This window comes from Cyrtonyx montezumae, unplaced genomic scaffold (assembly GCF_038088225.1).
Source record: "Cyrtonyx montezumae isolate F1298 unplaced genomic scaffold, pur_monq_1.0 scaffold_3, whole genome shotgun sequence".
NCBI lineage: Eukaryota > Metazoa > Chordata > Aves > Galliformes > Odontophoridae > Cyrtonyx > Cyrtonyx montezumae.
Window position 1 is genome coordinate 34,251,432 of NW_027072034.1, and position 26,894 is coordinate 34,278,325.

At 38.6% G+C, this 26,894-nt stretch overlaps 1 protein-coding gene across 1 annotated transcript; it reads left to right on the forward strand.

Moving 5' to 3' along the window:
• The first annotated feature begins 20 nt into the window (after positions 1 to 20).
• TSGA10 (testis specific 10) lies at positions 21 to 25,182 on the forward strand. Its single transcript, XM_065741443.1, is given in 20 exon segments — positions 21 to 195; positions 345 to 538; positions 1,365 to 1,486; positions 1,488 to 1,637; positions 3,131 to 3,269; positions 4,635 to 4,835; positions 6,602 to 6,775; positions 6,936 to 7,013; positions 9,511 to 9,662; positions 11,126 to 11,241; positions 13,387 to 13,541; positions 14,777 to 14,832; positions 15,065 to 15,233; positions 17,037 to 17,147; positions 17,668 to 17,853; positions 19,488 to 19,697; positions 20,914 to 21,116; positions 21,416 to 21,520; positions 23,115 to 23,249; positions 25,045 to 25,182. Coding segments are annotated over 20 exon segments (2,856 nt in total). The 3' UTR covers positions 25,070 to 25,182.
• The last annotated feature ends 1,712 nt before the right edge of the window (positions 25,183 to 26,894 follow it).

The following is a 26,894-nucleotide window of genomic DNA, read 5'->3' on the forward strand; positions in this document are numbered from 1 at the left end:
CTGGAAGGCCAAGGGAACAAATGGGACCGATTCTCTCCCTCACTCAGCACATCGCTCTGCTGTACTGCGGCAGCACGGCTTCACCCTATGTACGCACCCGCCCGCTCAGAGCAGCCTGCCCCGCCATCAAACCGCCTGGCAGGGACGAGGGGGCGCGGCGTCTCGGCGCGTTCTTGCGTCCCTTCCGCTTCCCGGGTTAGAGGCGGCGGAGCGTGCGCCCTTCGCGGGGCCGCCATGGCGGCGGGAAGCGGGTGCTGGCGCCCGGGGTGAGGCCGGAGCTGCTAAGTGGAAGGAAAAACAATATGCAGGCAACTTGTAGCCGTTGGCTTGTGGAACTTTGGCAGTGCGATTCTGCATTTTGCCACCGGGTGTCAGGAAAGCGTACTGTGAGCTGAGGGATGCTTTTCAAGGTGAAAATAGCCCGACCGAGGCTAGCCTCCTTTCCTTTAAGCAGAGTGTGGTCGAAAAGAGAAATGTGCACAACAGCAGGCGGACAGTTAAAAACGTCTCGGCTCTGTTTCTTAGTGTCCAGCTACGAGTACCTTTCCTGAAATGTGGCTATTTTCAAAGACAAACCACATGCAGTATGAATACAAACCAGATTATATTGCATTGTAATCCAGCGGAAGCTCCCTATAAATGGATACAGTCTCACAGTACAGATTCACTCTTTGGTAGGATCCAGCAAAAGCTGCTTAGTGACACGATTCCCAAATTCCTGTCAGGAGTGCAGCTCTGGATTTAACCTCTGTGTGCAGAAATCCCAAACCCACTGGGCACTCTCCAGTATGGGGCACATAGCCAACTGTGTGGCTGATGTTAATTTTCACAGAGCCTAGAGGCTGGAGTACTTTCCTCATATGCTCTAGCAGAAACTGAATGAAGCATGAAAATGTGCTTGAGGCACGAGCAGGAAGAGGGCTTGCATTAGCAGTAGAGAGGTTGAGCAAAGCAGCAGTAATGCCATCTTCCCCGTGGACCCCACTAATACCTTCCAGGGCTTGACTTTAAGTGTCCAGTTTGCCAGTTGGCTTTCCACACAAAGAGGGAAGCCACTCTGATTCTGCTGCACTAATGCTGAATCACAGGTCTGGAAAGAAGAAATGCAGCACACCCGACTCATTTTAGAGAGATTTTTGCATTTTCAGTGAGACCTTGCCAACAGTTGAACTACTGGGGGACAGTAATAAGCCAGATTCAGGCTGTTGCTGCTGTGGCTTCAAGTCCCGTGGCCCTGACGCCAAGAGCTAATGAGAGGCCATGTTATATAACGTGAAGAAAATCATAGGCAAACACGAAGAAAATGCATCACTTCTAAAATGAAAGCTCACGGAGTAGGGCTTTCATAAAACTTGAAATGCTAGCTTTTCACATCTCTCGGAGATAAATATGCTATTGCAGAGTCTCCTATGATTTCCAGCATATCAAAATCACTAAGACTGAAATCCAGCGTTCTGGCCGAGGCCGGCTGGCACATCGCTGCGGGCAGCGGGCCGTTGCCGGGCAGCCAGGGAACGCGTCCGGAACGCCGTTTGGGGTGCGGCGGTCCCCGCCCCGCGGCCGGGAGGGATGGGGCACGGCGCGCAGCGAGCCACTGAGTCGCGCGAGAGCGTCCGGGCCGGGGACGAGAGCCGAGGGTATGTCGGAGCGCCCGGGCGGCCGCTATGAGAGCCTGGCGGTCCCGGAAACGGAGGGCGGAGGCTCATCCCAAGATAGATCCCAAGGCTCGTTCCAAGGTAGACACCGATGTGTATATGGGGCGGCCGGGGTGATGGCTGGTGGAGGGCGGGGAGCCCTGGAGAAGCTGGGGTTGCTCCCTGCTTCCTTAGGGATGTGTTGAGTTTTGTAGTGTCCTGTTGTGTTCCACTGTATTTACTGTATGCTTATTCCCGCACACTCTGTGTTGTGCGATGAAACGTCCAAACTCACTAATCAAGAGTAAAATCCACGTGCGTGCCGCGCTGCTTTAATTTTTTGTGTGGACATGGACTTGTTGTTTTTGTCAACGGTTTATGGGCTGGTTCGGTTCCACCTCAGTTGATGCGGGGGACCCATGGACCCACGGAAGGGGGAAAGGGAAAAGGGAAAAGGGAGATGGGTCTAAAAACAAAACAGTGGCCACGATCTGAGGAGGAAAGCTAATTTACTAAATAAGATATCGGAAAGCAAAATAACAATATAATACAATATAATTGGAATTGAAGCTAATAAATCAAATAAAATGAGCAAGAGAGTGTCCAATAAACTGAAGGCCTTATGCTAAAGCAGAGACGGTCAGAGATCTACTCCTCCATCTGAACTCCCACAAGTCCATGGGGCCAGATGGGATCCACCCAAGGGTGCTGAGGGAGCTAGCAGAGGTGATTGCCGAGCCACTTTCTGCCATCTATCAGCATTCCTGGTTATCTGGAGAGGTCCCACAAGATTGGAGGCTTGCCGATGTGACTCCCATCTACAAGAAAGGCCATAAGGAAGACCCGGGGATCTACAGGCCTGTCAGCCTGACCTCGGTATCAGGGAAAGTTATGGAGCAGATGATCTTGAGGGAAATCACACGACACGTGCATGGCAACAAGGGGATCAGACCCAGCCAGCACGGGTTCACCAAGGGCAGGTCATCCTTGTCCAACCTCATCTCCTTCTATGACTGGGTGACCAGACAGGTAGATGAGGGAAAGGCTGTTGATGTAGTCTACCTGGACTTCAGCAAGGCCTTCGACACGGTCTACCACAGTATTCTCCTTGGGAAACTGGCAGCCCGTGGTGTGGACAGGTTCACTCTTCTCTGGGTGGAGAACTGGCTGGAGGGCCGTGCCCAGAGGGTAGTGGTTAATGGAGTTAAGTCCAGCTGGAGTCCTGTTACGGGTGGTGTCCCCCAAGGGTCAGTTTTGGGGCCCATCTTGTTTAATATCTTTATTGATGACCTAGACGAGGGAATTGAGTGTACCCTCAGTAAGTTTGCAGATGACACCAAGTTGGGAGGATGTGTCAAACTGCCTGAGGGTAGGGAGGCCCTTCAGAGGGATTTGGACAGGCTGAACAGCTGGGCTGAGCTCAATGGGATGAGGTTCAATAAGACCGAGTGCCGGGTCCTGCACTTTGGCCACAATAACCCCATGCAATGCTATAGGCTTGGGGCAGAATGGCTTGAAGAATGTAGAGAGGAAAAGGACCTGGGGGTGTTGGTTGATGCTTGGCTTAGCATAAGCCGGCAGTGTGCCCAGGTGGCCAAGAAGGCCAACAGCATCCTGGCCTGTATTAGAAATAGTGTAGCCAGCAGGAGCAGGGAGGTGATCATCCCCCTGTACTCAGCTCTGGTACGGCCGCACCTGGAGTACTGTGTTCAGTTTTGGGCCCCTCACTACAAGAAGGACATTGAGGCCCTGGAGCGTGTTCAGAGAAGGGCAACAAAACTGGTGAGGGGTCTGGAGCACAAGTCTTATGAGGAGCGGCTGAGGGAGCTGGGATTGTTCAGTCTGGAGAAGAGGAGGCTCAGAGGAGACCTTATTGCACTCTACCACTTCCTGAAGGGGGGTTGTGGTGAGGAGGGGGTGGGCCTCTTCTCCCTGATAAATAACGACAGGACGAGAGGGAATGGCCACAAGTTGCGCCGGGGAAGATTTAGATTAGACCTGAGGAAGCATTTTTTTTCTGAAAGAGTGGTCAGGCACTGGAATGGCCTGCCTAGGGAGGTGGTTGAGGCACCATCCCAAGAGCTGTTCAAGAAGCGTTTAGATGAGGTGCTAAGGGATTTGATTTAGTAGTTGGGTAGGGATAGTGATAGGAGGATGGTTGGACTAGATGATCTTATAGGTCCTTTCCAACCTTATGAACTTATGAACTAAATGCTGAAGGCGAGATGGCAGCAAGCACCCACTGCTGAGTCGATCCCAAAGGAAAGAAAAAGTCTCATGACACGCAAACAGATTTTATCTTTCCATCTGAGTGGAATAACGTAAAAATACAAAGCAACGCAGAGTCCTCTGGAGGTTGTAGTTCTCTTCTGAGACAGGTATACCCATAACTATCGACGATCCACGGTGCTGAACAATTAACTCTTTAATTCTCAATGCACTACACGATGTTATGACGTGGAATACCAATACCAAAAATCATAAAACCATGACAGTTTTTAAAAGAAATGGTGTATTTTGCAATATACAACCAGTATGAATGCTTTGGAAATACTACTGCTGTTTTTACTCAGTCAACTTGGTTCACCTTCAAGCATCTGTTAAATAAAACTCCTTGGACCAGCCCAGCATTGGAGGGTTGGATATTAGGCTGCTTGTCAGGCTACTGGAAGAAGCTTGATGTTTGCAGGTCCTGGTGCTCATGGCAGACTGTAACTGCATTGATGTCTGCTGAAGGAACAACACAGCAGGACACAAGCAGTCCTGGAGGATTCCGAAGTGTGGTGGTTACAAATTCCTGTTATTGGTTATTGAGTTTAACGAAAAGGGAAATGCAGACATTCAGAAGTCACTTTAAAATATTAAGTAGATATTTGTTTTTAATTAGATATCTGCTTCCACTTGATTTTGAGAAGTATGTATGTCTGTTTAACACTGAGGTGTCTTCCTCTAGAAAAGTTCTGTTTCAGTGAGTGAATCACCTTGTGTTTGCACGTGCAGGTTGTTATACAAACAGAAAATGAAATAAGGCAAGGGAAATCACCTTCCAGGCTGTATACATTTATTAAGACGTTGGAAGAGGACAGAGACTACTATAAAAGCAAGGCTGAGAATTTGCTGAGAGCATTTAGAAACGCGTCTTCAAGTCCTAAGCATAGCTCTACTTTGGACAGCATGTCAAAAAAAAAATCACACCTCCAGGTGAGCTTGAAAAACATTTTGCAACAGGAGTGCCTTCTTCATAAGTATTTGCTTATCTAATGGCAACTTACCAAAGCTGTAATTATCAGGAATAAAAAACTGATTATAAACAGCAGGATGCGTATGGTGGGAACAAACTGGTGCTTCACACAATGTGCATCTATCACTTTCAGTGGTTATTTACAGCTGGTTACATGTGAGTTATCTCTTCACCTGTTTGTCAGTGCTATTTGTGATAGACATTTGCTCCTCAAAATAAAAGTTTATTTTTCTGAAACAGTGCTTATATCTGTTCTCTAATACTAAGAATTATTTGTGTATGGTTTTGTTCATCTAGAGGTTCTTAGGATGAAGGCTAATTTTATCTTTGGTGGAAATTTCCAAAGCAGACATAAGAAAGCATATCAAATTTGATTTCTTTTATCTAACTTTATATCACACTATTGTTCAAGGGACTGAGTTCTGATCCAGACATTTCGAAAATACTGAGAGAACATGAAGGGCTTGAGTCAACACTGAGAAAATATGAGCGCCTTGTGGCAGAAATTCAGGGTAACTTCAAAGTTTTAACAGCTGAGAGAGACAAAATTGCAAATCTTTATGAAGAGGTAATTTATTTTATTTTTCTATGGTTAATTAAAATAACTTAAAGTGATGAAGATGAGGGCCATGAAGTTGGTAAAGGGGCTGGAGTACCTCTTATGAGGAAAGGCTGAGCGACCTGGGTCTGTTCAGCCTTGGAAAGAGAAGACTCAGAGGGGATCTGATCCACATCTATAAATATCTGAGGTGCAGGAGGCAAAGAGACAAGGCCAGACTCTTTTCAGCAGTGTGTGCCAATAGGCCAGAGGGGAACAGCCACAAACTGAAGCATAGGCAGTTTCACACAGATGTGCATAAGAACTTCTTCACAGTGAGGGTGACAGAGCACTGGCACAGCTGCACAGAGAGGTGGTGGAGTCTCCTTCTCTGGAGATATTCAAAACCCACCTGGACACTTACATGTGTGACCTGTGTGACCTGATGTAGGGAGTCTGCTTTGCAGGGGGTTGGTCTCAATGATCTTTAGATGTCCTTTTTAACCCCTACAGTTCTTTGATTCTGTAATGTAAAAGAAAAAAAAAAAGATTTTTCTGTTTCAAATGAAAAAAAAAACCTTAAAACTAAAACTGTAGAATACTTGTTTAAATAATTGTTTAAAAGTTCTGTCAGTTCTGTATTTGTCATTTAAATACAAGACTGTAAGTGCTATCCTGAATTAAGAATGCTTTCCTAACAGAAAGCATATACCTGTAAGATATTGTTTCATTTTTGATATTGTGTCATTTCTGGAATGCTCTGCATTATCAGCAGTGCCTTCTTACTAAACGTAGGTTGCAACAGATTTTTTTTTTTCGCACTGTATTTTACAATTTTGAAGTATTAAACAAAAGTAGTTTTTCCAAAGGCTGAAATAGTTTGATGTAAAAATACTACTGAAAATTCTCAAGAATGTTATTGGTTGGGATTTTTATTCTTCTTCAGTTAATCTATTTAATTGCTCAAAACTAAATCTGCTGTGATGTGCTAATTTAATCCATTGTTATTTTGGCCTACTGAAAAGATCATGAATATTTCTTTTTCACTGATGGTTGCTTTAAAGAATGCAAATCTATTTATTCCATTGAACAACGCTGATTGAAATTCTCTAACAAGTCTGGTTTATGTACACAGTGATATGTAACATTATTTTCATATTTCTGGTACACTGCTATTTTAAAAAACAGGCACAGGAAGAGATTTCCCAACTTCGCCGGGAAATCATCAGATGCCCCAGGACTCCAAAAAGTACCATGGCAGCTCAAGCCATTTTAAGGCGTGTGGAAGCAGAAAGGGATACAGCACTGTCAGATTTCCAAAGGATGACTACTGAACGTGACAGTCTCAGGGAGCAGCTGAAGGTTTAAGTTTTTTTTTTCACTAAAGCTTCCTTCAACATGAAAATTATTTAGTGTTGGGGTTAAAGTTGCTGAAGAGCTCTATTCTAGTACTGAGAGTTAATTGCATTATATGTCTGCAGAGAGTTTAGATTTATTCTATGTGATTTTGTCATTGAGACAGATTTCTCAAGAGTCTGCATTTTATGAAAAAGCTCATTTGCAACAGAGAATTGAAGAGCTAGAAACTACTATTAAAAAGGTAAGGCAAGTAATTATTTAAGTAATTGTAAATGTAATACAGGCGATATTTATCTTTAATACTGTGGGACCAACCTGAATGCCTTCTATGAAGAAGTAACTGGAGAACAGTGGATATCATTTACCTAGGCTGTAGCAAAACTTTTGATACTGTTATCCACAGTGTCTCTGTATCCTGGTGAGGGTGTTGGGGTTCTGGGTGGATGAGCAGTTAGACAGGCAAAAGTCTGGATGGTCAGGCACAGCCTGGATGCAGATAGCGTGGATCACGACATGGGACTGTTATGAGTCCTATTCTGTTTAAGGTCTTTATCAGTGACCTGAAGGAGGCAATGTAAAGGCTTCAGATTTCCCCAAACTAGGAAAAATAGTTTATATACTCAAGAGTGGGGCTGTCATCCACAGGGACCAAGACAAGTGGAAAGAATGGCCAACAGTAACCTGATGTAAAAATCCTCATGAAACAAGAATTGATGCCAAGTCCTGAATTTGGGAAGAGGAATCCCTGACGCTAACACAAGCTGGGGACTGACGGGTTTGGGAGTAGCTCTGCCGAATCAGCCCTAGAGATCCTGGGTCACAGCAAAGCTGTGCCAGCAGTTTACTATGATAGTAGAGAAGGCTAGGAGTGTAGTAGGCTGTGTGAAGTGGATACAGCCAGTAGCTTAATGGAAGTCATTCTCCTCCCTTACTGAGAGCTTGTTAGGTCTCACCTGGAATACTGCATCCAGTTTTGCCAACACAGTACAAGAAAGACGTTGCCAAACTGGTGTGACTGTCTTCAGAGAGGGCTCCAGAGATAGTCAAGGCTGGAACACTTGCCCTGTGTGAGGAGGCTGGGGCAGCTGGGCTAGCTCAGCCTGAAGTAGATTGGCTTTAGGAGGGATCTAAGTGCTACCTGCTGGTACTCACCATTTAGTCAGAGAGAGACTTCACAGCAACACATGGTGGGAGAATGAGGAGCAATGGTCATAAGTCAGAACAAGAAATGTTCAATCTGAATACAAGGAAGCACTTTTTCCCCATGAAACTATCAGCCATGAAGCAGTCTCCAACCTTTGAGATTCTCAAGACCTGATTGGACAAAACTCTGAGCAAGCTGACCTCAGAGCTACTTTGTACGGGGCTTTAAACTGGAGACTACCTTCCAGCCAGGACTGTCTTATGATTGCATGTTACTAAGACTCGATACTCCAAAAGAAAATGTAATTATACTGATCTCTCCAATGTAAGTTGGAGATATGTGCAATTGTTGGCTAATAGATAAAAATAGGAAATGAAAGCGTTAATAAAATGAATACAATTCTTGAGTGCATATGCAGTCTTAGTAAAACTTGATTTAAAATAGATAAGCATTGATTTATACAGTGCCTCTTTCTCCTAGACATTGTGGTTATAGTTTTTAGTTCATTTTCATTTTTCCCTTTCAGCCTTTTAAATTGTACCAGGCTAATAAGTACAGTTTAAGAATTATAATATTAAAGTGAATGTATTTGTAATGAAGAATCTGAGTGGCAGATTACCTTTAATCACTTTCTTGATGTATGAAGCATAATGAGTATCAGGAATAGTCTTGTTTTAGGTATTTCTCTTATTTCTTCAGTTTATTTGATATCCTTTGAGGGTGATATACTTCAATGTGAAATTTATAGCACCAATATTGAGGGAGTCACTGTATACCAAGAGCTTATTGACTTGATCTTCATCAAGTCTTCATCTGATCTTTATTATAGTAACACATAAACTTATCTTGAAGGAATTAGTAAATAAGAAGGGGCATGACATGAGAATGTTTTACCTTAAAAAAGCTGTTTCAAATCTTTTAGAAAGGGTAATACTTTGGCAGTTGGGCTGGATGATCCTGTAGGTCTTTTCCAACCTTAGTGATTCTATAATTCTATGAATGTAAAGTGTGAACGTTTTAGTAATTAAATACAGGTTTCCTTAAACTGGACATTCCATAGCTTTGCAGGAACTTAAGGAAGATTGTAAGGGACTGATCTGTCATTGTTCTAGGTGCAGACTTAAAGGACTCATGGTGGTTGCTTGGCGATATTGTGCTTAATGGAAGTGTTTTAGAGTGACTTCTCTGCCCAGTTATCAGCATAGCTTTATACGTTAATAGAATCCTAAACCCATTTTTGGTGTTGTTGCATCTTAAACTGTGATTTCTCCCTTCATAATACTATGGTTCTGTTTTCTGTGACTGAAAACTTTAAGGCTGATCAATAGCAAACATCTTTGCCCTTCCACCTAATTACCAATACAATATTTTACATGAATAAATCAAAATGTTCCAGGAATCTGAAAGAGAAACTGATTGTACTTCAAATTTCAACTTTTTGTCTTGAGATGCTCAAAACTTGGAGATTTCTCCTTCAGTGTAAGGTTTGTCTTAAAAATGAAGTACAATTTGAGTAAATAGGTGAGCATGTATATGTAAATCAGCTTTTTATTCCGGCTTTTCCTTATTAATTAATGTTTAATTATATTTATAGTTAGATAGTGAACAGTTAGAGCAGACGTCCAGAATGGCTGTAATGAAAGAACATATCAATTCTCTGGAAACAGAGGTAAGAAAACTGTCAAGAAGGTGCCAGGTCTCTGAAACTGAGCTGAGCCGCCAAAAAGCTGAATGTGTCTCACTGAGGTAAGTGAAAGTGTATAACTGCATTAGTTTGAGTGATGCCAGCCTGTGTTTTTTGAGTTTCATTTAGCTCAAAGGGAAAAGAGCTTGTGACAGATGTGCTTGTGAGATGTCTATCTTTTTGGAATTAAATGTTTTTCCTCATTGCTTATTTATATGTAAAATGTTGATTTGTTGATATTATGCTATGCTGAAAACCATCATCAGTGAAAAAGCAAGATGGCTTAGATTAGGAACTTTCTGTTAGAAGCCGTAGCGATTGATGTGCTTTGATGAATTACATATTTATTAGAAAAATATAAAAAACATTTTCATTTGTTGCTGCTGTTTTTAAAGAGGCAAGCAGAGGAACACAAACTAATGAGTGACATGTTTAGTTAGTTTCAAGCATCCATTTCTTAGTCTTATCATTTTTTCAGGAGCAGAATTAAAAATGAAGCCTTGCATAGAATTTTTGGCCTCAACTGCTGCTCAACTGGAGATCCTAACCGTGTTCAGAAACACACAGTGGGAATAGACTCAAGTGAAGCTGTAGGGAAGAAAGCATAGGTCAGTGAGTTTGTGATGAAAAGAACAATTTACTGACTGCAGGGGAAGGCACATGAAAAATTTGAGTATAGAGATAGGAAGGAACAGATCACAGACTGAACTAGGCTACAAGGTGAACAGATTGCAGCAGAAGATATTGTGACTTTTCTACTTCTTCTGCACTTCTAAATGTTCCAGCAGTGTAACATCTACATGATGTTATGACGTGGAATACTGATAACAAAAAGCATAAAACCATGAAACAGTTTCCTAGGATGTAATTCTGTTAGGCAAATATTCTCTTAAACCCACGTGTCATTAAAAGTGACTGGTGTAGGTGATGCATAGCTGATTAGTTTTTTTCTTTGTTTGATTTTAATTGGTGGGAATGATGTGGTGTTCCACAATACCTTTCTAAGAATGCTGCAATTTCTAAAGTAATGTGAACTCCTTTGACAAAACCTGTCCTGTCTTGCTGCTGTTTTTTACAAGTTGTCATGAATACTGTAAAAACTGAGTTCTTGAAGAGTAGTTGCTACTACTAAAATATCTTTTTCTTCTCCTCTACGTTAAAAGCTCTCTTCAGTTTCTTCAAATATTATTATTAATATATTATTTGAATGCAACTTGGACATAACTTGAAATAGGTCAATCATGTCAATGTGTGCTCTAACTAAAGATTTTTGCTGAAGTCATTTTTAACAATTTTTTGGTCTCCGTGTTGTAAAAAATTCTTCTTACTTTCCTGTTATTCTTTATAATAGTATTCAGATTCTAATATCTAGAGAACAAGACTAACATTGATAAAATATCCCGTAGAGTCTAAAATAAACAGAAGAATCTTGCTTTTACTTAACTTTTGCCATTTTAGTCATTTTAATGGTGTTTCAAGAAGGAATTAAGTCCTACATGAATATCTGAATTCTCTTCTTTTTTAGTCTCATGAAAGAAAAGACTGAGCATAGTCTTTCAGAGGCAAAGCAAAGCATTATTAAGAAAAAATATGAAATGCAACTTTATGAAGAGAAAATTAGACTTTTGGATGAAAAAATCAGTGAGTGACAGATACAGTTTTTCTAATAAAATTCAGTTGGGTAATTATGTTGCACCTTTTCTTTTGCTTCTAATCTCTAGAAAGAATAAAATTGTTGAAAGTGGCTAAGTAGACTTTTGACAGTTTTAATATTTCATGCAAAAAGACCATTTTCCTTTATTGTTGGAAGTCATTTTAAAATGTTATAAGTAAAGTTCTTGCAACTAAATTTTGATCACTACACATAGTACTGTTTGAACAACATATGTTGGTATTAATGTGCAGTGTCTGAGCACATCAGTTGTGTTTATGTGTGCCCAGGTGGCCAAGAAGGCCAACAGCATCCTGGCTTATATCAGAAATAGTGCAGCCAGCAGGAGCTGGGAAGTAATTGTCCCCCTGTACTCAGCACTGCTGAGGCTGCACCTCAAGTACTGTGTTCAGTTTTGGATTCCTCACTACAGGAAAGACATTGAGGTCCCGGACCATGTCCGGAGAAGGACAGCGAAGCTGTGAGGGGTGTGGAGCACAAGTCTTATGAGGAATGGCTGAGGGAGCTGGGATTGTTCAGTCTAGAGAAGAGGAGGCTCAGGGGAGACCTTATTGCTCTCTATAACTACCTGAAGGGAGGTTGTAGTGAGCAGGGGGTCAGCCTCTTCTCTCGTGTAACTAGTGATAGGACTAGGGGGAATGGCTTCAAGTTCCACCAGGGGAGATTCAGACTGGGTGTTAGGAAATACTTCTCTGGAAGAGTGGTCAGGAGCTGGAATGGGCTGCCCAGGGAGGTGGTGGATTCACCAATCTGGAGGTACTCAAGGAACATTTAGACACAGTGTTGAGGAACATTTGTTAGTGAGAACTATTGGTGATAGGTGGGTGGTTGGACTGGATGATCTGGTAGGTCTTATCCAACCTTAGTGATTCTATGGTTCTATGATCCGTGATCCACTAAGCTGGTGGTTGTACCTCTCAGCATGAGTACATGATAATGTAATCAGGAAAAAGCAATACAAAAAAAAGATACTTTGTCAACATTAAAATCTATGTATCTCATTAAAAAGTTCTAGATCACTCATGTAGTGAAGTACTGACTTTATGCTTGATAGGGGTATCAGCTATGTGTTGCACGTTTAAATCATTGCCAGAAAATGTGTCCAAACTAAGCATATCTTAAGCCTTTTAGTTCTTGAAAGCTGAAGGGAGACTTTTCAGAATCTTGCATCTAAGACCTCTAGTCATCTGACAGAAGCATGTTGTAGTTTACATTCATAAGGATGTAGAAACCTGAGTCTCTTCCCTCTTGTGTATTAAGACAGGGGAAGTTTTTGTGGAAAAAGGCTGGAAGGTGAATATGTGGGTATGATGTTTTTGAAAGACTGAGACATATATGGTTTTACTTTGGATATTTTATCTCCTGGAAGTAGTTAAGAAGTATCATTCAATGTCCCCAATTACACTGATATTTATGAAGCAATTTGCAATCTGCATACTTCTTGTGAGATGCAGATTACACTGTAAGAAGAATTCCTGTAGTTTTCCCCTGTGAATGCAGTGTATGCACCTCAAATAAGGATCGATTCTCTGACCACTTAAGGGGAAATGCAATGTGTAGCACTTTGTTAGCTCAGTGAATATAGGGAAAGAGATCTTTTCAAATCTGATTTTCTAATAGGTGGGCTTTTTTCATTAATAGCTTTGAATTTTTGAGTGGCCTTGAATTTTGTAAATGAGGGCTTTTTTTAAACTCTTGTATGTAAAGTTCTTATAAATAAAGGACTGTTTCTGAAAAACAGTCTAATATCAGGATATCCATCTCTTTTAATTCATGTCAGCCATTTCAGGTTGTAGTCTTTATGTAGCCTCTATCAATTGTAATTCTATTTAAGCTCTTTATTTTTACAATAGCCAATAAAGTTATTTGAATTAACTTAACATTAGCCATTTAAGGATGATTTTTTTGAACAATGTAATTTAAATCCTTAAAAGAAGAATGCAGTTCTGCAAGTATCATTGGGATTATCTGTGTTTCTGAAAATGTGCTTGCTTCAATATTTTCTTGAAGGGAAATTTTTGTTATGTTCTTTTTTGCTTTGAAAGTGTATCAAAAGAGTTTTTATCTTAGATGAGTTGAATTTATAAAAATGAGACCTCTCTGATTGTGTTCAGATAACTTTTCAAAACAAAATTTTGCACAAGAGGAGAAGATCTGTGCTTTGAAAGAAACAAGTGCGCAACTTGATAAAGAGAAGAAAACTTTGCAAGAGTGCGTGGAAGAAGAAAGAAAGAAGATCGCCACTATTGAGGAGAACCTGAAAATTAAAGTATGTTCTAACGTGTAAATAATCAGAATAAGTTATGGCATCACAAGAGCTGAAATAGAGGAAGGATCTGTTAGGTCATCATGACTCTTATAATGCTATCTACAGAGATGCTTAGTGCTAACCTTGTTCAGCAAGGCAATAAAATGTGTTAACTTCAACGGCAGTGGGTTTGAGCCACGCTGAACCCCTCATGTTTGGCTTTTTGCATGGTTTATACTTATCAAAAGAGGAGACTTTAATTACTTTCCTCAGGTGAAGAAAAGTAAATTAGCTAACCAAATATTTTGCTTATCATAAAATTTAGCCTGAGTTCTTCCCTGAGGTCTATTAATGTTAGAGATACAGTGCCAAGTAATGCTCCTTTTCTTATCATTGATGTTGCATTTGAATGTTATCCTTTTCACTTGAAGGTGTTAGTTTACCTATGCTAAATGCATCAGTTTCTTTCATAGAGTGATTTCAGTCTCTATAAAGAAGCTGCTTAGGTCTGAAACATTGTTTTTCACTTCAGCCTAAGTTATCTTGATAATGATTTAGGGTACACTAAATAAGGTAGCTCATAAATGTTGTGGTTGTTAACTCAAGAATTTGCACTGCTTTTAACAAAATATTGAAGAAAGGATATTGCAAGACAGGCTATAGTCATCCTGCTATAAACAATGATTCCACATATTAAAGACTGTAAATTGTAAATGGTGCCTATTTTGCAGAGGAAATGGGTGTATCTCATATCTCTTGGGTTTCCAGTGGAAAAAATTTCCCTTGCCTATCTATACTCTTTTTAATATCTGGATGCAGAGACAGTGGAGTGAACTGATATAACCTGTGCTAGTTTTTTTGGTTTTCTGTTTCTGTTTTTTTTAAATGGAAATACAGTGACAGAGTTTTTCCTGTATCAGTTAAAAACTACCAAACTCTGGTTGTCTATTAATTGTAGAAAAACTGTGATAACTTATCTAGTAGATAGAAGCCATCATTACTTTTGGAAGCATGGGAGACAAATGCTGCCTTAAGAACCACAAAGGATTAAGAAATTTAATTAAAATGGTTACATTCTGCAGAAGATAATAATGTTTGTTCCTTTATTTGCCGAAGTACGTTATCAGAATTTTCAGCTCTAAACAGAGCACAGTGGATCTTTGAAAATCAGGATCCATTTTGCATTGATCAGCTAACTGAATAAAAGGAAATTAGAGAAGTGAGGAGTTCATCTTAATTTTGTATTTCTTTTTAAGGAGAAAACCATTTCAGATTTGAAGATTGTGATTTCTGATTTGGAACATTCTGCACAGTAAGAATAAAATTTCAAGATCGTAAATATATTTTGATTAATGTGTAGCATTAACTCAAAAAATGGATCATAAGATGTGCTAATGTAGAAATGTGTGGGGTTTTCTTACTTTATTAAATATTAAAATGTTACGGCTTCGTTTCATGACTTGCAAACTTAACCACTGGAAAGCTACATTTTAATAGGTTGGGCAGTGTTGTCATACCTGAAGTATTTATTATTTGCTACTTAGAAAATCTGCTGAAGCACTCTGTATCTGTGAGAAAGATATCAACAGTTTGCATCAAGAGCTGCAAGAAACCAACCAAGAACTTGCACAGATTAACAAGAACAGAGAATCCTTAGCTCAGGAGAAGGACAGGTTACAAGAGCATCTTTCTAGTACTAAACAAGAAAATCAGGTATATTTGTATTGAGAACTGTTGACTAAAAAGAAAATAGAGTGTTTTTCTAGGTGTGCATAGAACTGGTGTGCCCAAGGTAAAGCTGCTAACTGGTTTTTAAGCATTTTTTTCAAACTGATTTTTTTTCACTTAATGCTTAGGTCACTTGCATAAAGAAGCTCAGCTATTCTTGTGTAATGGTTTGGATGTTTATCTCCAGGAACAGCTGCTTAACACTTTTGTTTCTGGCCTTTTTGTAAAAACAGTGTGGCAGTTATAACCATTGCTTATACTGAAAAGTACTGTAAGGAAGACAGCACCTATTTATTGTGCTGTGCTGGCTGGCTGAGAGCAGTTACACACTTACGTATTTGTATACAGGACAAATTTATTACAGTTATTTATTAATAGGATTTTATTTTCTGTTCTTTAAAGGGACTTCTGGGTAAAAGATAACGGCAATATTTGATTTATTGTATGTTAAAATATCTAATGTGTTATTTATGTGTTCACAGTTACTCAGGAAAGTAGTTAACACAGCTAGGCTACAGTCTCATCTTACACACTTGCAATGTTCATGCATCAATATGTTTTCCAAGCAGCTAGAAATTAACCTTAGTACTTGCAGTAGGTCATCATTGTGCAGCGTTCTACTTTTTCTTCTTTTTGTTAAAAAATCTGCCTTAATTCAGGTTTTCTCATGCTTGCTTTTTCTCCTCTGTCCTTGTTCAACTGCTTAGAATATCTTCTTTGAAAATACTCCTCCATTTCCTGACTTTCTCCCGTTCTATAAATGTTATGATCACTAAAGATGGATAGCAAGTGTCAATAGAAACATGGATTGCTGAAAGGCATCTCTCTAGTGAATCACTATTCAGAATCTTTTAGAATCTCCAGTGTTTCTGATGTGGTCAGCTGGTACAAAATAAAGCTACCTGCTGCTTCTAGCTTCATGGGTTTCTTTGAAATGTGCCTGGATTCTTGTAGGTGGAGTGAGAAACAAAAGAATCCTAACCTTATGTGATCAACTGATCTTTAATAGATGTGTGTTTACAATATGTATTGTTTACTCATGGTTCTTCCATTAATTTAGGTGAAATTCCAGGTATCTCAATTAGCATTCCCCTTTCTTCACTTGGGCTGGAAAAGTTCTCAGAATTCCAGAGCACCTTTCTCAGCAGCTCATGGACTTCTCACAATGGGAACAGGGGTTTCTCCGTAGTCTAAATCTGTGTTTTCATACATACCACTGCTTGCAGTGGAGTGCTCTCACAGTAGTTTGTGAGGAAGGGAGATAATAATTGACTTGTCCAGAAACTTTTCCGCAATCCTTTTCATTTTCTTCTGTTTCTCAAACAACAATTGCCAGATCTTCTGAGTGCATTCTTGTGGCTCTGTTTTTCCTGACCAGGAGATAACCACTTAGTTACTTTATTTTATTTTTTAGTTTTCTGCATTTTTAGAAGTGCAGCTTTAGGGGATTATACCATGCAAAAAAGTGGGAGCTGCTTGTTGACCACCTAGCTGCTGAAGAAACCATCTGTCTTTTTCTAGCTAGTGACTACACTTTCTGATTTACATTTTTCTTCACTTTAAGATCTAGTGTCCTTTTAAAGTGAAAGAAAGTAAATATTTTTGATATATGCAAAATTTTGTTTGTAGAAATCTACGTAGCTTAAATTTTGAATACCCTTTTAAAGGATACTTAATAAAGCCATAGGCTCTAGATATGTATGAATTCTATTTATTTGTTTTATCAAGATACTTTATAGTATACTTTATAGTATCCTTTAGCCTTATTAAACAACTCTTTCTTCACAGGTACTACATATGAAAATAATGAAGTACCAGAATGAGCTTGATGACATGAAGTTGAAAGCCCAGAATTCAAACACAGAGATTGTCAGGCTGAAGGGAGTACTGAAGTCAAAAGTGAGTATGTGGATTGAAGCTGTTCTAACTAAAACTGAAATTGTAACTGTATTTCCATAGAATAACTTGCCAAAACTCTTCTGTATTCAGATATTACAGCTTTAATAGCTTGAAAGCATTTTCTTAGCTGATTTTCCAGTAGAGAAGTAATGAAGTATAGTCCACTGTTTTATGTATATGTGTATGTTCATTAAATTTAAGACTTCAGTGCATAATACAGGAACTTGGGACTCTTTTGCCCTTGCTACTGTATGGGATTAACAGAAAAAAAATCACAGTATATTCCTATACTTCATCTTTTTAGTGTTAACTCAGCCATTTTTAACAGATGTCTTTTGAGCATCAAACTGTGGCCATATGGAACAGAACAGTGGTTTTGAGAAGTCTCTCAATGTTTTTGCTAAATGGCAAGATTCTCAATAAAAAGAGAACATCCAATACTAAGTCTTTCCTGCAGAGATGTAAATATCCCTATTTTGACAAGCATCCTGTCAAATATTAAGCAACTTTTATGTGTTAGGAGAGAGAGAACTATGAGCTTTTGGAGAACTACCACAAAGCCCGTGAACAAGGAGAAAGTTGGGAAGCAAAGTGCCATCATGCAGAAGCAGATTGTAACTCTGTTAGATTGGCATTAATCAATGCAGAATCCGAGAACCACAGGTGGAAAGAGAAAGTGAAGACCCTTGAAGCAGAGATGGAGAAAGTAAGTTGAAAGTTCACATTTGAAATTATCTGGTTGTAATTTAAGCTTATGGCTGTTTATAGTTTACACCACTTCTGTTTGAATTTTAGAGATAATTGCTACAAGGAAGTGTATGTAGTTTATTTCATAACATAATTAACATTCCAATAAGTCACATGTGGGGGAAAAAATATATTGTACATTTCAAGAAAAAAAATATTAACAGTCATGTTTGTCATGTTTGTCATGTTTGAAGTGAGGGGTGGCATAGCTTCACACAGAGCTCCACAGCATACTTGAAACATACCTAATGCTTTGTCACCTGTTACATTCCCATCCTTGCTCTTCTTGCTTCCAACATTTCAGCCTTCTTTTCAGTGCTTTAGGAGTCCTAAAGATCTATTTCCCACTTGGAAATGTGAATAACTTAATGAGTAGTGCTCAGCATGGCTTTGAAAATATGCTATGGACATTTAGACTGTGTTCTGGTTTGGATTGCTGTTTTTGCCACAGATCATCTCTGCTTCCTAAATATTGCAGAGGCTATTGAGGGCTGCTCATGCACTTCAGATAGTCAAGAGAAGCTGAACTGCAGCTGTTCATAAAGAAGGATGAGAGCATAGTAGCAAATCAGTACAGGACATCTGCGTGACAGATTTTTAATATAATGAGACTGGCTCATGGTCCCTTTTGTCTAGCCAGCCTCAAATGGGTAGAGATTTCATCTTTCTACCTACTTCCCACGTCTGATATTAATTATAGGAACAGATAGGTCTCTTCAAGCGTCAACAAGCGCAGTTAGAATTCCGGATGGATATCGTGCTCAGGTTCATAGCAGTTACATTAAGGCGTGTATCTTAAACACACTACTTTCAGTTCAGAAATCTTAATGTGCACTTCATTGTGCCTTGTGTTTTTTTGTTTTTCTTTTAGCCAAGTCAGAACTAGAATTCATGTAACCTAGTCCCCCTACAATCATCTCTTTTCATCTGTCATAAGAAATCTTTCAAGGAAGCTGTTGCTTTGTCTCTTTGTCCCATTGCCTTTGTCAACCTTCCATGCTCTGCCACACTGACAATTAAATTGTTTAAAAGTGGCTGGGAATACAGGACAGGTATGACTGGCTAAGGTACAGGCATTTTTCAGAAGGGAAAAATATAGGTTATGCTGATTTAAAATACACAACATTCAGAATGCTTCTAGTTCTAACTGCTGCTGCTGGCATGTAAACTTCATTTTAGTGTGGCTTCTGCCATGGTTTCATCATGCCTGATGAATGTATTTGATGAATTCAGTGTTCTTATATATGCAAAAATACATTTTATTTTTAAAACAAGAGGTCCTATCTGGGAATGAAATGGGACCCATGGCAGAATTTTGAATCTTAACAGCTCAGAAGGAGAAGTAGAATCCTAAGAAGAGAGCTTAAAACATTGGTAGCTGAATTTGCTATCAGAAACAAAAATCTTTTTTCTATTTATTTTATATACAGAAGTTATTTAAAGAAATAACTTTTAACATTCATTCCAGAATAAACTACTGCTACCCCTTAAAAAGCATCACAACAATATTAAGATGTTTTTGTAGGATTTTGGAAGCAGTTTTATAGTGTCTTTGCAGTACACTTTTGATTATCTGATATTGCTTTATTGTAGCATTTAACAACAGAAGAAGCATACCGGTCTCAGCTTTCCACCTTACGCAAGACTATTGTGAAAATGGAAGGAGAGCTTCAAATCATACATCAGGAGAGAGTGTCTATACTAGCAAATCTCACATCTGTGCGAGAACTTTGCATTAAATTAGATACAGGCAAAGAACTATTAAGTCAGCAGTTAACGTCCACATCAGAGAAGGTAGAAAGGGTACGTGAAATCAATTAGAAAAATAATTTTATGCTAATGGTATAATTTAAGGGATCTCCAACTGCTTTGGGATCTAGAATGATCAAAGAAATCTCTGCTGATGATCAGTGCCTCTTTTTTAATGTTTAATTTAGATTGATTAATTTAGAATACAGCTTAGATAAACTGATCATACATTCAGATATTTTCTGCATAATTCTATTGCTGTCCTGTCTGCTCTCTGCTCCAGCTGAGACAATTTCATGTTCCTTTGCAGGCCTCCAGCATTTTCTTTTAACCTTTATGCTGCTTTTATATGCTATGAGTAAAGTTGCTGCTTCATAGTTGGTTATTTGCTCCAGTATAGTGTGTTGTAAGATATCTTTGTGTGGTTGTGGAACACTCTGTGATGCTTCTGATAGTGAACAATTCCAGTGTATGTCACGTCTCTGAAGCTAAGAGGTTTAATATGACAAGGACTATCTGTGTTCCTCTGTGAAATTGTCAGTTGAAGCTGGGATTGCAGAGAGAAGCAAGAGTTTCAGGACTATAAAATGCAGAAATGCACCTGGGGATTTTAGTGAAGATTCTGAATGCTGTTACTAAAATAATGTTGTTCTTTCAGTGTTTGGAGAGTGATTATTTTCTCAAAACTTAGTCTACAATTTTTAGTATCCTTTTGTTCTGAAATACACAAGTAGAATATCAAAACTGTTTGCAGGCAAGAGAACTATGGACTTGATTGACAGTGGAAAATTGGATCTTCAAAATAAGGAAAACTCAATTAATTAAAACCAAATAATTTGGATTTTGCTTTGTAAGGGGAAGAAGTGCTCTGCTCTGCGGCCTCACTTCAAGCACTTGGTGTAGGTTTAGGTGCCACAATATAGGAAGGACATAAAGCTGTTTGAGTACCCAAAAGAGGACTGCAAAGGTGGTAAAGGGTCTGGAAGGCAAGACATATGGGGAGCAGCTGAGGTCTCATCCAACTCAGGATTTTCTATGGTTCTACTTCATTGCAGTTTCTAATTTGTATTAAGTAAGCCTAAGTTCATATATGGGCACTGAGTGAGTTTATAAATCCAACACAGGATTTTGAATGAGGTCAGTTATCAGCCATCTTGGACCATCTTGGAGTAAAAGCAAATTTCAATCTAGCCTTATTTTAAAGGTTATCCTAACTGCTAACCTGTGAACTCAGCAGGCATACACCTGAAACTTTTAAATCTTTGTTTAGCTGCAGAGTGAATGTGATTCTTCCCATTCTGAAATAGAGGTGCTGAGAAAACAACTGGGAAATGAAAAAGCATCTCTGAAAAACCTGGAATCTTTGCTTGCATCCAATCGTGAGAGAGAATTCCAGTCGCGGAAAGCAAAGCAAGAAAAAGACTCTGAAATTCGACTTCTCAAGGAACAACTTTCTTTAGCAGAAAATAAACTGTAAGTAAATGATCAGGAGGATATTGTGGTTGGGTATTATTTTGTTTTGTTTTAAAATTCTTTCTTTCTGGATGCATTATTCAAATGGCCATAGTACCTTGGATACCTTAGGAGCAGAAGGTAACAAAAACCTGCTTCTAATTCTTCAGCTATAACCTCAAATACTTTTCTGTGTGCATTTTACTCCAGAAGGGAATCAGTTGCATGGTATAGCTGCCCTTTTCATTTTGCATTATTCTATCTGGTAGCATACTTGAGAATTATAGCTGCTGTCTAATTAAAGTGTATGAACTTCCCAGCACTCTGCAGAGTCAAGATTTTACTCATCTCAGAAACAGAGCAGCTCAGCTAGAGTCAAAACTGGATATCACCAAAAGACAGCTGGCAACTGAGAGGTCTGAAAGGCAAGTACATCTTTTTGTCTTATATGCTTCCTCCATCTAAATGGGGTGAAATACTATATAGTACTAAGATTCAGTCTAATTTTAAGGATAAACAGCAAAGTTTGGTTTTGCTCTGCTCTTCATATTCTAAGTCTCCAAAGGCTACTCATGCCACAGTGAGTGAAACTGTTACATGTTCTGCATTAGTTGTCTGCCAATCGAATGAGATGCTGAAATAAACTCGCTTCTGGAACGGCCTGTTTTGGGATGGGATGGGTCATTTTCCTAAATATGCACTTATTTATAGTGAGAGTCTAGGTATCCAGTTGCCTACTTGCCTTTAGTTAAACTGTACAGACACAATGAAACAATTTTAGCCTGTACCAACCTGCATTCACCAATGTTCTGCATGGGGCACAAAAGATGCCACTGTGGAGAAAGTCACCGTTTTAGTTTTTTATCTAATGGCAGAGGGAGAGAGTTTAACAGTATGTACAGATTGTTTCATGTGATTGAGCCATAGGATAAGAAACAGTCCTTGGCTTGTTTTATGAATTGGTTTATCTGTGTAGTCTTGATATCTTAAACAGTTTCATTGTGAAACAAAAATAGTAAGATTCTTCTACTTCGTGGATACATTGAAGGTAAAAATGTTACATTGCTAAGCATTATTTTAGCTATGTAAAAGAAATGATTAGAAGTTGTGATGTGATTATAGCACAGGTTTGAGAATCAAAATTGTTTAATTGCAGCAAATTACTTTGTGGATACTCTATTCACTCATAATGATGAGAGTTTTGAGGGGGAATCATCTATTCTTGAGGTTAGGTCTTTTAAAGATGAATTTCTTAAATGTCACAGTGTGTTTCAATTTCAAATTGTTTTCTCCTTTACCCTTAAGTCATGGCAAAGACTGCAGAGCTTTGAGGTTAGATGTGCGAGTCAGTTAAAAAGGAAGCATCATGTGTACTTCTTCAATTGCATAAAAGAAACCATATAGTATGCTAATATAGCAGTACTTTTCTTTCAAAATAGACTCACTCTTCTTTAAACTGTTATTTCCCAACTTCTCCAGATTGAGTGCATCCATTCTGTTGTTATGGTTGCTCCCTGGTGCTTCTTCTTGAGGAGTTCACAGTTTAAAAGCTGAATCAGCCTCCATACTTAAGCCCATCTCCTAGTTAAGGATAATTTGTTACTCACATAGTTATTTACAGTTACAGTAATATCAAGATTTAATTTATAATTTGTTATCACCATAAATATTAGAGTGCAGCTACACATTAGGGTTGCCTCATTGTGAGTCAAAGATCCCCCATTATTATTCTTGAGAACAATTTTTTCTTCTACTTCAACATAATTACAAATACAATCACCTGAACTGTTTCAGAAAGAGCAAAATCACAATTCATGGTGCAGCCTGTAAGTTGTCAGAACAGTGTGCAGAAAGAGTTACCTGTCTGTCAGAGAAGTGTATGATAAACACCACATCTCCATTAAAAATATATATTACACTTAAAAAGATAGCAAAAGCAACAAAAGAAGGTTAATGACTGTGAGATTATTTTGATCTTTGAGAAATGCTTAATCTGACTCTAAAACAATTTTTATGTAGGGCACGTGCTGTACAGGAACTTCGATGCCAGAATCATACAAACACATATCAGTTAAGCTCTATGTTAAGAACATCATCACCTGAACAAGCTCATCATCAGCCTCCTGATTGGTCTCTGGACTGTTCCCGTGAAGGGTAAGAAGTTCAGCAATGTTTAAGTTCCAAACACTGTAAAAAAATAAATAACAGAATGGACTCTGATACTTCTTGTTGAAGTATTGGCTCAATGACAACAGATATACACTGCTTAAAAAGAAAAAAAAAAAGAAAGAAGAAGAAGTTAAAAGAAAATTCAGGATTATAATCTTTGGATGGTACTCCTTTACCATTGCCTTAAATTTTTAGGGCAGTAATAGTAGTAATGCTCTGTGAAGTCTCGATCATACACCATATTTAAAGGCATTCTATAAGTTTTCAAACACTTGTAACCTTGTGGTGGAAAGAAACAAAACAGTTTTCCTTCCAACAGTTGCTGAAATAGAGCCTCTACCTCTTACTTATAGTTCACTGTCAGTTTCGGTCTCAGATTAATTTTATATTTGGTAACTGTCTGCTTGTTCCCTCACAGTTTGTACAGAAGCTGATGACAGCATGCAATAAAAATATTTGCCAGTTGAGTGGGAAAAATTCTCAATTCATTACTTTCAGGAAATGGTATCTGCTTTTGAATTGGTTCTGAGATTAATCTTATTAATACTTTGGGAACTGAGATTATTACCTTCTCCATTTAATTAATCTTTGCTATCGAGGGCTCTAAGTATGTAAGTCCTAAGAATATGAGGGAAGGTTCCTTGTGTCAGTGAGCTGGTTCTAGGGCCCTTAGCATGAGAACACAGCTGTGTAAGTCTGTAATTTGGTGTCTGTTGTCAGTCTTTGGTAGCAAGTATAGTCCCTTCCTCCTCTGAAAGAACCATGTCTACTCCTTCCTAATTTGAGTGTAGTGTAGATCTTATATTTGTTGAAATAAGCTCTGTATCATTTGGAACTGTTCAACTGACTTTTTATTACCATAACATTTTCTTCTATTTTTAGTACCATGAAAACATTAAATCTATGTTGTCACCCATACTGATAACCAGCAATTGCAACGCTGCTCCTATTTGTTTAAACTTCTTGTCAGGCTGGTATTAGAAAGGTATTCCTTTCTAATTAGTAAACTGCTGGTTAAATATCAAATCCAGAAGAACTGCTGGTTAAATATCCAAATCCTTCTACAAACTAGATTATGACTTCAGCTCATTTCGTGTTTGCATCAAGACAGAATAGTTGAAATTACTGGAAAAAGTCCTCCAAGAGCTGAAATTTCATTTTTAGATGTTTGAAGATTACTTACTTATGGATTCAAAAAAATACAGTAGAAACAAGTACTTATTGGTGGAGAGGAGCATTCTGCAACCAGTGTCTGAATGCAGTAAAACACACTGAGACAGCAGTCTCAGTGACACCCTTCTTACACTACAATGTTTTTTGCACTATGATTTTAGCACACATCCTAAGACAGGAGATGAGTCAGGCAATCACCCTTTCAGTATGTTGAGAATGCGATATCATAAGTAAATTGGACAGTAACTTTTTCCAGTTCTCCCATCTTTGTCTGTCTTTAGTGCCCCAGACTCCTTGTATCAGTAAAGTGAAAAGAATGTGCCTTGTGGTATGCCTTACAGACCCAGTGGGAAAGACCTTTTTTTGTGCATTGTCTTTGATAGGAGTCCAAAGCTTGCCCTTCCCTTCAAAAAGCATTGTAGCATATTTGCACGATAAAGTCTAATGCTTCAAATCATCTATCTGGATTAACTACTGAAGAGACAAGAAGCCTGCTCATAGTGTTTTCAGAAGCAAAACCTTAAATATTGTTCATGAAAACCTCAGAATCGATTTCTATGTTCACGAACCACTACAAAATTAGACTATGTTTTGTTTTGTTTTCTAGGAATTCTTCATTCAAGGACTTATAATACTATATTCACAATGGCCTGTGAAGACTCTGCACACCATTTGGAGAGTTCCAAGTTTAATTCGCATTTAATTATCATTTTTCCCTGCTGAATATTACATTTCATTAAACCTATTCCACAAATTCTTGCATGGATTTATTTACACTTTGTGTTGTTCAGTGGGAAGAAATTGATACGGATAGCTTTTTTCCCTACTCTCCTAGCTCATGTAGCTCTGTGTTACATGGCACATCTATCTCAGTAAACATTAAAAAAAATCAGGTTATATTGGTTGTACTCACATTGTAATTTTAACATAGTGCATTATTTTAAAAGGTTAGTGATGTAATTAAAAAAAAACAGGATAGTGAATAACAATGTGAAACTTTACTGGGGGAAAAAAATGTCTACATTCAGGCGTTATAATTTGAAAATGTGAGGGCTACTCTAAAAGTAATGCCTCCTATGTAATGATGGTGGCCCATGATGACAGAGGCAGATGTTGGTGGGAGGGCAGTAGAAGCCCACCAATATTCTGTTACATGTTGTTACCATATGACACATGGCAGCAGAGGGGCAGTGTGACACAATGGCATCTGACATGCAAGTGTGGATGAAGCAGCAGTGCGTTGTTGAATTCCAGAAAAATGGCACCCATTGACATTCATAGATGTTTGCTGAATGTTTCTGGAGACCAAACAGTGGATGTGAGCACAGTGAGGTGATGTGAGGTGTGCTACAGCTGGTGCAGATTTTTACTAGAGGAACACACAGAGTTGTCTTTATCGCTGGTGAAAATGCATAGCTAATGGTGGTGACTTTGTTGAAAAATAATGTTTTGTAGCTGAGTATTTGCTCCATCAAATAGTGTTATTGTGTTCTTTGTATTTGTTAAAGTTTGCATGGAAATAAACAGGAGGCATTACTTTCAGAGCAACCTATGCATTTTTGCTGGGCTATGTGAAAAGTGCAGTTGAAAGAGTGCTATGCCATCTCAAGACAGGCAGAGCTTTTTCTGTTCTTTTCCGCTTTTGAAACCTGAACTACTTAATTTGGCTAGAATAGGATAGTAACACCATGAGATACAACAGTGTTGTAGTATCTATCAATGGAGACGTGCATTTTTTATGTTTATGATAGACATTCATACTTGGAGTGTGTTCAGTTTTTGGAATGTTACTACAACTGTGCAAACTTTATAATTAAAGAGCTTTTCAATATGAATGAGTACTGTTTGGTGATAATTATTGGCACTTAAACTTGCTCAGAATTTCAGCTACTATGCCATAATATTTGTCAGTGTTACGTATTCTCCAACTTCAAATGCAAGAGACAATGTAGAATTCTCTCCTACAAATCAACTGGAAAATCCCTACCTCTGATTTCAGCAGTAGATAAGTAAATCCTATTTAAAACAGTAAATTACTCACTTTTTGATTTCACTTTTTTTTTCTTCAATAGATTCATCTCTCTTGCTTTATTTGTCAAGTATTTTAAAGTGGTCTCCAGCTCATTTCCGAAAGCAAAGTCGAGTTGGTGATGGTAATGGTTTGAACATATATCTTATACGTGCTTCATACGCATTTGGTTTGCAATAACTTGACTCCTAAGTGTTAAAATTCGGATGTCAAGTAATGATTAGAGACAGCATAACCTATATGAATGCTCCTAACTACTTTTTAAAACGTGTTAACATGAGCTATAGATACAATCCTATGTTTCCTTTTAGGAACAGGTTTCTTTAAAGAGCCTGTAGAAATATTTTGATGAATAATGTAAAAAGAATTAAAAAAAACAGTAAAATAATAAAACATGTATGTAATGTAAGCTTTAAGATTACCTTTCT